The following is a 13,499-nucleotide window of genomic DNA, read 5'->3' as shown; positions in this document are numbered from 1 at the left end:
AAAAAATGAATAGTATAACCATTAGGACTCTAATTCACTCTTATCATTAAATAAAATTAGATTAACATTATTTTTTTTATTTGTTAGGATATATTCTTAAATTAAGGGATAATATTTAACATACAAAAATTTAATTTAGATAATATTTATCATCTAATTAACATTATTTTTTATTTGTTAGGATATATTTTTTAAATTAGGGGATAATATTTATCATCTAAATTTTCAAAATTTTAATATTATTTTATCATAATATCAATCTACAAAAGTTGATTATTAAGGGATAACACAATCCAATTCTTCAAAAGGTGATTAATATAAATCTATCTCAAGAAACAATATATATCTCCAATAATTTGATGATCTCTATCTATTCCAAAAAACAGTAATATCTCTATTAATTTGATAATTTTTACGTTGATGACATTTAAAAATATATATATATATATATATCAAAATTCCTTATACCTATCAACCACGTTCTCTTCTCTCTCTCTTTTTTTTTTTTTAAATTTTTTATATGTTACGTTATGTTAAAACAACTTTTTTTTTCAATTCTATTCATATGACCTTTTTTAATTTCAATTTTTTTATGGGATAATAAAAACAAACACATTGATTAGATATCTTTAATTTAATAAGATTTAAATGAATTATATTTCAAATGGAACTCTACCAATAGGTATAGTCCTATATATCTTTTTGGAGTGAAGCTTATTGTAATATGTGAATAACTAAATCCCATGACAATGCAAGTATGCATTCTTTCTTCTTTATTATTATTATTATTTCTTTCTAAAAAAATTATTTTATTTTATTTTGTTTATTTTCTTTAGTGTTATTATTGGCTTTTTGTCTTCATGTGATTTTAATTAATGAATTCAAAACATTCGAAAACATTGTCAAGTTTCTAAAAAGCTCCTTCTTCTTTTTTGTATTTTGTTTTTATTAAATTGATTAAGTTTCGTGTATTAATTGCCTTTTGTTTAAATATTTTTCTTAGCTTTGATCTAATTTATATGCTTAGGGTTAGGATCTTAGAATTAATGATTAAATATGGCTAGAATTAATTGATTAATTTTAATAATTTTCTTATTTGATTTTTATGTTACATCAAATTATCAAGATGTTCTATATATGTATTCTTGAATTATCAACTTTAATTTTAATTTATAATATTATTAAGATTATATTAATTTTAGATTTATTAATTGTTTAGTAATTTTTTTAAATAATTATCAATTTAAAATTTAATTTAAAATTATCAATTTAATTTAGTTTTAGGAAGAAATCTTACTCTTTATTTTAATGAGATAATTATTTACCCTCAACAATTTGAGCCATGTTAACGAGTGTCATATGGCATTAGTTAACAATCCAATTAAAGAAAGTTTTTATGGAAAAAGTAAAAAAAGCAATTAATATTTTGACAGTTTTTTTTATTTTTCATAAAAGTGATGTCAAAATTTTTTTAAAATAAATTTTTAACCAATACCTCAACGGTACTCGTTAACATTTTCCTTTTCTAAATCCATGCGTGCCTATTAATAGTAGATAAATAAAAACTAGAACTGTCATGCCACGTGGATCAGGTCATTTACTTCTGAGTCTGACACGTGTTAATGTAATATCCTTATTGGAAAAGAAAATTTTAAAAAAAAAAAAAACTGAGAAAATTAAAAAATAAATAATTTTTTTGTTTCTTCCAATTCACCGAATTGAATAGGCAAAAACATAAAATCAAAATATTTAAAAGGTACTGAGAATTTTTTATTTGTAACCAAAACTCTTAGCAAAGAAGCAGACACTATGGACGCCAAGATCAGCAAGTTCTTCGATTCCGTTGGCTCCTTCTTCAGCGGCGGCGATCAGATCCCTTGGTGCGACCGCGACATCATCGTCGTAAGCTTACTTTTACCTTTTACTGGTCACAGATATTGGGTTTCAAATTTTACCAGGTTGTTCTATTTTGCTTCTTTATATAGTCTTTCTTTATCTGAGGAAAAAAAAAACATTATTAGTTTGATATTTACTTGAATTCATATATGGGTTTTCCTTATTGGGTTCTCATTTTTAAGTGTAAAAGATTTAATTTGATAACATGTAAGTGTTCATTTTGGATTTGAGGTCTGAAGGGGCTGAGTTTTGATGAGATCATTGTTATTTTCAGCCAAGAATACTGAATTTTGGGTCTGTTTTCTATTTAAACTTTTTTATTCTGTATGGATGGACCAGTTCTTCCATTCCATTAGTTTAGGCCTTTGTGTGTTTGAAGTTTTACTAACCAAATTAAATCTAGATTTGAATTGTGACTGTTAGAATATTGGTTAAGTGATTAAATTTACGGTTTCCAATCCGCTTAGGCTTTTGGGAAAACTGGGTAAGTTATTGGTGATGTTGGATTAATGAACAAATGGGGTTTATTGAAATTGACATTTTGTAAGGTTGTTCAAGCCCTTCATGAGAGACAGGGTGTCGATTTAGTTTCTCTTCCTAGCAATACATCTGTAGAAATACCTATAAAAAAAGAAAAAAGAAAAAAAGAAGAAGCAATACATCTGTAGAAATGACTACATACTTGCTGGAGATTCTTTATCTTGTTGCTGCAATCAAAAGAGACATGCCGTGGAAGGGGGTGGGTTGGGATGAAAGCAATGCTAGAGTTTTTGACGTTAATCAATTTTCTCTACTTCTTTCAATCTTATGGTGATCGCTATTTATTTGCTTTCCCGTGAGCAACTTCTTGATGCTATGGGAAGTTTCTTTGAACTGTGATTTCATTGGTGGATCCCAAATTGGTTTTTCTAGGCATAAGTGCATAACTGCTAAGTAGGGATTTACAAAGTTGGTGCAGCCGTTTTTGGCTTAACTGCAAAATAGTGAATCACAATGTGGAGTTGGAACTTCCTATTCCAATACTTTTGTCCCACTTGTGTCATGTCAAATTTTCATGTGAGAGACGTGAAATATGTATTAAAAAATTTTGGTGATTATAATGGAATTGGCCTTTAACATTTAAGTGTAATCTATGCCGCTCAAAGTCAGTTTCCGTGTTTTAAGGATAAAGAAGCAATCAATTGATGTTTACTTTAGTCTTCATGCTGCCATAGTCACATTACTTAAATCCTTTCCCATTTTTTCATCTATTCTTTGGTTAAAACTCTACTGTGTCTTGGCAGGGCTGTGAGAGAGAAGTTGCAGAGGCTGGTGACTCAGATGAACGTAAGACTGATAGCATTATGAGGTTGTCATGGGCTCTTGTTCATTCAAGGCAGCCAGAAGATGTGCAGCGTGGGATAGCCATGCTTGAAGGTACATAATCTCTAAAGTAGTTAGCGTTCTTTGTGCCAAGAGTCCTGTGACACAATGGCACTGCCCGGTTCTTCCCATGGGGAGAACCTAAGTTCAAAGTCCCCCCTCCCAAAAAAAAAAAGTTCTTTTCTTTCTTGGTTCAAGTTTTTCAAATGTTTGTGTCCTTGATCATTTTCTTAGAATGTTTGTCTCATTCTGGTTCCATTTATGGTCTTTATAGGCTTCCCCGGTGTTGGCATTCTTCCTTTTACATGCCCATAAAGTCTTAAGTTTTATATGTATGTGTGTTGCATGTTTGTTTATTTATTTTTATTTTTCCCTAGTATATTAGGGTTACTCAATTGCTTCTCCTATCATTTATTTCTTTGATCTTCTCTGTTCATATAGACATCTTCTCAACATCCTCTCCTTGGCTACAGTTTTCTTGGAAATACATAAGAGAGTTATGCACACTACATGTAAGACTAATGGGTCTAAAATCTTTAACATTCATGAAGAGCAATAAATGTAGCATTCAAGCCCTTTTCAAACATATTGCTTTTATGGAAATACTTGAGGAAAGTTACTAAAACTTCCCTTATGACGCTCCAGAATACTTGGGAAAAAGCCATGCTATAGCCATCTAGGCCCAGTGCCTTGTCCCCATTCAAACTTTTGAGGGCCTGAAAAATCTCTTCTTCAACTTGCAGTTGTCTAACATATATATAAAACTTGCAGTTGTCTAATATGATTGTATCATCAGTGTGAAATGGCAATTTGATAAAAGAATTTGGTATTGCAATCACATTTCTTTATCCAAATTGATCGTATTTTTAATTTTTGTCTCCAAATTATTTCTTCCATCAGAATGAGTTTTTCAGACTCTGCCTTAGCAGAATCTAGTTTCTCTTCTCAACAGAGTGGCCTATCGTCCTCCTATTAATCAGATCTAATGATAACATCCACGAAGATATTTTTTTTTCCCTTCACATCACCAAACACCTCCTTATTCCACTGCATCAAATCTTGCCTCAAAAGTTTAGAGTTTTCTTGCCAAAATGAAATTGGGGTTGCCTTGGAAATTACAAGTGGCCATCCATTGTTTAACCTCCTCCTCAAATCCTTCAGCCTTAAGTCACGTGTTCTCAAATTTGAAAGACCCACTACCTCTTGTAATACCATTATCATTAAGTATGGTAGGGAGTGATTTGACAAAAATCTAGGCAATTGTCTTTAAAAAAGACTACTGAATTGCTCCTCCCATTCCAAGGAAACCAAAAATCTATCTAAGCATGATAACTAGGATCATGATTATTAGACCACGTATATGAACATCCTTCCAAGGGTAGGTCAACCAAGTTTAGCTCAAAAATAAAATATGAGAAATCCCACATCGCAGATTTGTCTTTAGCAGAACCCACTATCTCGCTTTGGATTATGGTTACATTGAAATCCCCCTTTTACACCCCTGGATCCCCACCAATTGTGCACCCTTGCTAACTCCTCCCACAGTATCTTGTTCTGCGTCCTCATTGGCTTTATAAACCCCACAGAATGCCTAATAGAAATCATCAAGTACATTTTTTAATTTGCATGATACGGAAGATCACCAATAGCTTCGTCAACTTTAGTGACTACCCTTCTGTCCCATAGTACCGAAACACATCCTGAAGCTTCCCCAGAATTTTGGTGGAGTTAATCCACAAATTGATATCCCCAGATGCTTCTTTTTTTCTTTTTTCTTTTTAAATGAAAGCTCCAGATGACTACATCTAATTTCCATTCCTTCAGTAAATTTCAAATCCTCTCATGTCTCCCCCACCCCACACATTCATCCCATGTAATATCATGACGCTATTTTAGCTACATGATGGTAGCAACAGGCCCTTCCCTTTTCATATGGATCTCCCAATTCTTCTTGTGATTTTAGAATCATGGTTTAATGAGCCAAAATGAGGTTCTGCCCAAGAATTTGACCCTTGGAGTCACCATTAGCCCCTTCTTCTCGTATATCCTTTGATTCCATTCCAGAATATGTGGAGTTTGTCTTTGCTTACCTTATATACCATGACCACATAAAACGGATATACCGCCTGCCCTGATCTCCCGCTGGATTTAATTGCCCTCTTTCTACTGGTTTGTGTCCTTGTGGTTCCTCCTCTTATCTGGTATCTAGTAGTTGTGAATTTTTTTGTTGTCCCCAGTCTTGTTTGGTTCATTGTAACTGTTGCTGGTTGGTTAGGTGCTTTCAGATTGGCATAACACTGTGGCCTATGTTGCAAAGACACGGACACGGACACGGAGATTCGGCAATTTTTGAAAAATAAGGATACGACACAGCAGTTAAATAATTAATTATATTTTATATTTAGGCACATTTTTAAATATTTTTAGACATAAAATACGTTTATGTCTAGAATTTAAATTATATAAGAACTACAAATAAGTAAACTAACACCCAAAGTAGTACAATAATACACAATATTTAACTTTAATAAATAAATAAAACTATAGCAGGACACAAAAACAAAAATCACTAAAGTCATAATAAATATTATAATTTATAAGGCAAAACAAAAGGCTGAGTAAAGAAATACATTAACTATGAGAGTGGGATTAAAAAAAAAAATTCGTTATAACTTATAACTTATATAAATAAGTGAGTAACAGTACTGAGTACACCCATTACCATTCAGTCACCAAAATTAATATCCGAAGAAAAAAAAAAAAAAAAAAACAGAAAGAGGAGGTCGGACCTGTTGTCCACGCCGAGAGAGAGAGAGATTGCCGGAAGGGACACGGCATGCCGTCACTCAACGTCTATGGAGCTCGCCGATTGGCCCGATCTAGCTCCGGCGAGGGACAGAGGGCAGCGGCAGAGGTCAGAGGGAGGGTGGTTTGAGAACTTGAGAGGTGGGTTTCTCAAAATGACTTCTCAGACTCAAAATCTGTGATTTTTTTTTTTTTTTTCCTTCACTGCTGTTGTGTCGGACATGTCGGAGCCGTGTCCGAAAAAAAAAGAAAGGACACTCGCTGGACACCAGAATCCGGCAAGTCGTACCCATTCCGGTGTCCGACACCAACACAACGCCAAAAATTGCGTGTCCGTGCAACCTAGCTGTGGCTCTAGCAGTTTCTGCACTTCTATTCCAAAATTTATCCATCCTGAGTTGCCTTCCAGGATAACCATCATCCCTTCCATACTCTGTTTTGGTTATGAAATTGTCAAATGTGTTGGTATGTTGTTGGACCACGAGGAGGCCTCACAATTGCTCCTCAAGAAAACCTTAGCTTTTTTCTTGTGTAAGTTCAATGAATGTATTGATAAGCCATCTCGCACTGTCTTGTTGCATGAACACTAAGCCCTTCTTTTTTTTTTTTTCCTCCTATACAATTTCAAACGAATAGGATTCAATTTGGATGAGTTTGAGCCCCCCCTGACCTTTTTCTATGGGGATCAACAACCCTGAGTGACTACCACCCCTCCTCCCTTAGGACCTCCAGTTTTTCCCTTTTGCCAATAGCAGATGAAGTCCTGTGGAAGTGCTGGTGATTTAGTTTGGATGAGTCATGCTCTTTCTTAAATTTTAATTTGCAACAATAAGAGATATCTTGTACACCCCCTTTGTACTTGTTCTGTTCTGTGTTTTGTTGTTAATGAACTTCTTACCTATTGCCCAAAAGTGAGTGAACTTTTTACTAAGCAAAAAATGGTAAAGTTGCATATTGCTAGTCATCTCTTGTCTGGATTTCTTATAATCCCTTAAAAGTCAAATGCACTCCTACATTTGCCAAGGCCCTTTGCTCCATACATTGCCCTGAGACAAGCAATTGGAACCTGATCCTCTACAAAGTGCTAAAAAGAAAAGGTGGGGTAAAAATAATGTAAGAGGCGAAGCTGAACCTTTGTGTGTACATATTTTTAAATGTTTACTTTTTTTTGTTTAATATTCATTTCTTTACTCCACTGTTTAATTGAATTATCTTTTCCATTTAAAAAAGAAGAAAGATTAATCCTGTTACCTACTTTTCTCCTGTCATGCAATTGCTTCTTTGGCTCGTTTACTGAAGGACCTCAAGTTTTTGTTTGTCTTTGATGCTATTGAGCTTTTGATATAAGATATTAGGAAATGCAGGGGTTTGCTAACCTGAAAATTATTTTCTGCACTATGTAACATTGTCATTTGCAGATTCCTTGGTGAACAATACAAGCAGCCCTTTGCAGCAGAGGGAGAAGCTCTATCTGCTGGCCATTGGCTATTACAGAAGTGGTGCATATTCCAGGAGTCGGCAGCTTGTGGAGCAATGTTTAGAGGTTGGTGTTTTCTACTTTTTAGATTGCAACTAATTAATGTAAAATTCTTAGTTGTATATACCTCCCCTCTTCTACTGTGTGTGCATTTGTGGTTTACATTTGGCATTTGCTTGAGTTAACAGTGCATTTGGGAAGCTTTAATTCTGCCTTGTTAGAAATATGGTTGTGGAGGTATGGCATGGAGACTAATGCTTTATGAAGGAGGGTTATAGAGGCAAAATATGGGAATAGTTGGGGTGGTTGGTGTACAAAAAAGGTGACAAGTCCTTATGGGGTCAGCCTGTGGAGATACATTAGACGTGGCTGGTTGAACTTCTCTAAACTCCTAGTATATGACGTGGGAGATGGTACTAGAGTGAAATTTTGGAAGCATGTGTAGTGTGGGGATTGTACTCTCCAAGAGGCCTTTCCAGAGCTTTATTGTATTAATAGGTCAAAGGATTCCTCGGTGGCTGAAATTATGGGTTGGTCTGCTAGGAGGTTTCACTAGAATGTGCAATTTCGTCGTCCACCATAAGATTGGGAAGAAGAAGCCTTTGATCGGTTTATGGGGTTGGTCTATTCTTCGACAATACGAGGGTTTGGCCCATATAAGGTTTGTTGGAAGCCTACAAGGAACAGAGGTTTTGAGGTTAGAGGATATTATAGCTCCTTCTATCCTCCTATTGTTGTTTTCTTCCCATGGAGAATGATATGGCAATTGAAAGTTTCTCCACGGGTGGCTTTCTTTTCTTGGTCTACTTCCTTAGGTAAGATCTTAACAATAGACAACCTTCATAAAAGACGTGTGATAGTGCTTAACTGGTGCTATATGTGTAAGAGATGTGAGGAGTTGGTGGATCATCTTCTACTTCATTGTTCTATAGCTTGGGAGTTGTGGTCTTTGGTTTTTTGTTTGTTTGGCGTTCAATGGGTTATGCCTCATACTGTTCTTGAGTTATTTGAGGCATGGCAAGGAAAGTTTGCGCGACATCGTCACATTGATTTTTGGAGATTAGTGCCTCATTGCTTGATTTGGTGCATTTGGCATGAAAGGAATGCTAGAAGCTTTGAGGGTTGTGAAAATTCTTTACTAGAGATTTAAGTCTTTTTTCTTGCACATTCTCTATGAATGGAGTGTGGTCTTTTCTCATTTTTCTTGTTCTTCTTTTTCTATTTTTCTTGATCGTTGTACTTTTGTTTCCTGATTTGTGCCCCCATGGTACGTCCCCAATGTACTCGGTTTGGCACTTTTTCTATTATTAATAATATTCTTACGTTACTTATCAAAAAAAAAACATTTAGTACAAATGGGCAGCATTGTTTCTTTTTATGCTTTAAATTTAGTGCAAATGTAGGCAGCTTTGGCCAACAGTTGTAAATTTCATTTCTTGAATAGTCAACAACGCATGTCTTCTCTTTTGCTGGTCTGCTCACAATGTATGGGCTTTTTTTCTTTACCTTAAACTTTTGCATGTGCATGGGGCTATACCATTTTTTTTATAGTACCAAATGTTTGTGATTGATTGTAATAAGTAGGAACATTTCATTTATTAGCTTATATGATATATATTTTTAGGACATTCTTCCTTTCATCGTTTGTATATTAGGGTTTTGATTATTGATTGCTTGATTATTTTCTTATAAATAATGCATGCTCCGTTTTTTATTACTATTATCAATTATCATCTGAAACCATTGATTTTGTAGATTGCACCTGATTGGAGGCAGGCTCTTACCCTTAAGAAGGCTATTGAAGATAAAATTGCTAAAGGTAAAGACTGGAATTCCATCAACATATTTTTAATACATAGTAAGCATATTAGACTGAAGTAATATTAAACACTTTTGTTGAAATGCAGATGGTGTTATTGGAATTGGCATCACTGCCACTGCTGTTGGACTTATAGCTGGTGGTATTGCTGCAGCATTGGCTCGCAAGAAGTGAAATTTTATTTTTAACAATGTGCATAATGACCTGCTTCCAAATTTGGCTTATTTTAATGGTTTGAGTTCCCCCACTATACTTAGAATATAAACAATTATCAAAGTTTGACACCGTTTATGTTATGGAAGTAGGCTTTTTGAATATGAACTTGTAAATTTGTGTGTGTGTGTAAGGTATTCATTTTCAAGTATATTGTATTTTCTACTTTCATGTAATTTCAGGCATCCTCTGTTTAGTCGTAACTGGTATCGTGGTTGCTATTGGTGGATGAAGAAATTTACATTTTACAATGATTATAGTATACATGACAGAAACCAAAATGCCCCTTCATGTGCCCTGGCTTTCGTTTTTGTTACCATGAGAAGTGGATGAGTTAGTCTTTATAGAAACTCAGATTCTCTACAATTATAGCAAAGACCAGGAAACCATATAAAGTTCAACATGATGGGATGCCCAGCAGTCTCTTTGACTTACAGACAAGCCAGATATGCATTTAAGGAGATATCAATGCTAGGATACACAAAAATTTTCACTTGTTAAGGTTGCACTTGTAACTTGTGATCGAAGTAATATCACTTTTACAGAAGCTCATCAACACTTAATTATGTATCAATCACAATAGAATATAGATTATGTTAGCGAATGTGAAAAAAAAAAAAAAAAGGGGGGGGGGGGGTTAAGTATACTCTCCTCCCTTGATGTTTGAGAGTGATACTCAACCTAAACTTGAATTGGGAAAAACACTCTCTTCTCTTGAAGTTTGAAAAAAATTAACAACACACCCGCCCCCCCTCCCCTTTCTATTTATATTAGTAACAAAATATTATAAATTTCTGCAAGAATCTCTTTACAAAAGTTTAACAGGGCAAAACTTAGGTACAGTACTTAGGTATTATTTCTTAAATTTCCTCTCTCAAGATTTCTTCATATAGTTGTACTTAATTAAAAATATACTTCTATCTCATGAGATGAAAAAAAAAATCACATAGTTGAACCTTAAGAGAAGATTCTAAAGAACAACACGGTCAACACTTAAGTACTATATTTAAGTTTTGTCCATAAAAATAACTTTAAGTTTAGAATAAAAATGCAAAATTTATCAAGCACCAAAACGCTTGCAATGGAAAATCTCTCCATAAGCCATTGAAAAAAGAAAAAAAATTGTACTTAATATTTTAAAATTTATTTCAATTAAAAATTTAATTAAAAACTTAATATAATGAATTTTAATTTTGAAATGGAGGATAATTCTTGAAACTTGCCCTTAAACAAAGGATAGGCTAGTACATAACATTTGTAATATTAATTTAACAAAGTTTGGTCAATCATATGTCAAGGTTTTTTTTTTTTTTTTTTTTTTTTTTTTTTTTTTTTTTTTTTTTTTTTTTTTTTTTTTTTATCCCAAAGAAAATTATTAAACCTTATCAAATAATTGTAATGACATCATCATTAGAAACTACTGCTCTAGTTGGCAAATCTACACCATTTTAGATCTCCATCGAAAGGTGTTGCCTTGCTAAATATTCTCAAGGGAGAATCTAGTTGGCCTGCGCATCTTAATTAGCATCGAACGTTTGTTTGCCATATTAGTGTTCAAACAACCCGAACCGAACATAGTGTTGCCCCTTAAAACTTGTATTGGTGGAACCAATATTATATTTGAAAGCCATTTTAATTTGAAAGGGAAAAAAAAGTAATGCTATAAACACAAACAACTATTGTGGCCAATTCTCACAAATTCTCATCTGAACTTACAACTAACATTACTTTTTTACTTAAAAAAATAAAAATTGAAAATCTAGAATTTTCCCAAAAAAAAAAAAGTGGACAAGATGGCTGACCTTTCAGCCACAACAGAATTAGACATTTTGCCAACAATTAAAGGATTCAATTTTGTTAACAAATGATGTGTAAATTATTCATAGAAGCACATTGGGAAGATATGCTGGAATTCTGTCCAATGCTCATACTGTTCATTGCTTATATAGGAAAAAGGGACAGCTTGTAGGGTTACCCCATGGGAACTTCCTAGCGACTTCCTAACCCTTACTAGAATGGTACCACATATATAACACAAGGTACAACCGTAATAGATCTTCTTACTTGTCTAACAAATTTCATAAATTACACATTTCAATCCTCAACCTCCCTTTAAATTTTCACGTTTGTCTTCTTTGCTCATTGGTATGCATGTACTAGGTCTATGATGAAGTAATGAGACGGCCTCTTTCTTTTAAGACTAGAGATGTCATTTCCTCATTTTAATGTCATGAAAGCTTAAGGCCATGTCTGTTTACTCAAATTTTTGTTCTCAGTTTCTATTTTCAAAACTTTGTTCTTAAAACCCATTTTCACAACTCAAAAGGCCACTTACTTTTGTTTGGCATCAATTAAAAATTCACAACCACACCAACATCATCAACCACAACACAACAACACTAGCCCTAGTACTAGAGGTGACAAACGTGTGGTTCGGGTCGGGTCAATCATGTTGTGGGTAAAATAAGTCATTTTAAACAGGTTAATCGAGTTTCAAATTAGGTTGACCCATATTTTTTGAGTTGGATACAATTTTCAAAGAAATAAATTGCACCCAATGCCAATTATTAATATCTTATAATTTTGAGCATGCTAGCTTTAAGGACAACCAAAAGTATATGTTTCAAATTTACACTACTGAGCATGCCAGTTTTAGGTGTTAGGTTTGCTTGTTTGGATTTTTTTTATTTTTTAAGTTTTAGTTTTAGTAGCTTCAACTTGTTTTGCCACTTTATGTAAGTAGACAACTAGTGTTACTATGTTAGTAGTGTTAGACTAGTGTATAGTCAAATCAAATGTCTTGTTTTCAATTTTCCTTTCATTTTCACCTTCTTTTTTTTTTCTAATAAATGGGTTGTTAAGCTGTCATGTGGCTCTTATTGGCTATTGGCTAGGTAGTAAGCTACCAGCTAGTTATGCTCTGTGCTTTATGCACCTAGCACCTATGACATAGTTTAAATATTTTTTAGCAAATTTTTTTTTTTTAAACAGATCAAGTTACAAGTTAACGGTCAGGTTAAAAATTTCTAACCCATTTAACAATAGCTAAGCACATTTAACAGCCACACCCACACCAACGGGATAATAAAAATTCACCCCTATTTTACAACATACTTGATTAAGGAATTGAAATGCAAGTAATAGGAGGAGAGCATGAAAAGGCACAAGACTGGAGGCGAATTTTTCCCTCTTTTAAGTCCAGGATTTGGCAGCACCTATTGTAAAATCCCAATATCTTTAACTACAAACATTGAGCTTTTTCATTACTTTGGCATAAGCTACAGGGACAACCCAGCAAACTCAGCAACAACCACATAACCAACCCATAAACCCACTCAGAACTCAACCCAACAGCAAACCCATCACTACCACAAATGGCAAGACCTACACAAACCCCACCACAAACGGCCACAATCACACCACACTAAACCACCAATTGAACTTAACCGAGAGAGAGAGATGGGCGAACTGTTGAGAAAGTAAAAAAAAATTAAAAAATAAAAAAATAAAAGATCCATTAGGCTCAATTAATGGCATAGGTGTGTCCCATTTTGTATTACAAAAATGGCACTCAACTCAGTTCTCAACTATTGAAAACTCCAAAATGTTGTTCTCATTCTCAATTTTTTGGGTGATGGGTTCCGAAGACTGAGAATTGGAATGAAACCATACAAACATTGGGGTGGTTGGGCTCACAGCAAACAAGAAATGAGAACTGAAAATGAAGTGTTTTCAGTGAAACCAAAAAAGCTCTAACTCAGTAAGTACTGGCTTTTATTCAACTAGCACCATTTGTGAGGCATTCAGATTACATGCCCTGACTGAAATGAATAGTGTTAATTCAGGGAGACTTTATATGGTACGAAGTTAATAAGCCAAAAATGGTGGGTTTTTTTCTTTTTTTTTTTTAATAAAAATGGTTCAAAA

The 13,499-nt window shown here is 33.9% G+C and overlaps 1 protein-coding gene across 1 annotated transcript; it reads left to right on the top strand.

Annotated features, from left to right (window-relative positions):
- The first annotated feature begins 1,741 nt into the window (after positions 1-1,741).
- Positions 1,742-9,775, top strand: LOC111994808 (mitochondrial fission 1 protein A). The gene is made up of 5 exons (XM_024026687.2): positions 1,742-1,902; positions 3,180-3,312; positions 7,482-7,606; positions 9,296-9,359; positions 9,448-9,775. The coding sequence occupies exons 1-5, from the start codon at positions 1,810-1,812 to the stop codon at positions 9,531-9,533; spliced, it is 501 nt and encodes a 166-aa protein (XP_023882455.1). The 5' UTR covers positions 1,742-1,809; the 3' UTR covers positions 9,534-9,775.
- The last annotated feature ends 3,724 nt before the right edge of the window (positions 9,776-13,499 follow it).

Source organism: Quercus suber, unplaced genomic scaffold, assembly GCF_002906115.3.
Source record: "Quercus suber isolate HL8 unplaced genomic scaffold, Cork oak 2.0 scaffold_218, whole genome shotgun sequence".
In the NCBI taxonomy this organism is placed as follows: Eukaryota; Viridiplantae; Streptophyta; class Magnoliopsida; order Fagales; family Fagaceae; genus Quercus; species Quercus suber.
The sequence above is the reverse complement of the archived record's forward strand: the minus strand, read 5'-3'. Positions and strand labels throughout refer to the sequence as shown.

Excerpts from the sequence above, each read along its gene's own strand:
- LOC111994808 (XM_024026687.2), top strand. The coding sequence starts at position 1,810 with ATGGACGCCAAGATCAGCAAGTTCTTCGATTCCGTTGGCTCCTTCTTC. Across the intron at positions 1,903-3,179 it reads GCGACCGCGACATCATCGTC|GGCTGTGAGAGAGAAGTTGC; the intron begins GTAAGCTTACTT and ends GTGTCTTGGCAG. Across the intron at positions 9,360-9,447 it reads TGAAGATAAAATTGCTAAAG|ATGGTGTTATTGGAATTGGC; the intron begins GTAAAGACTGGA and ends GTTGAAATGCAG.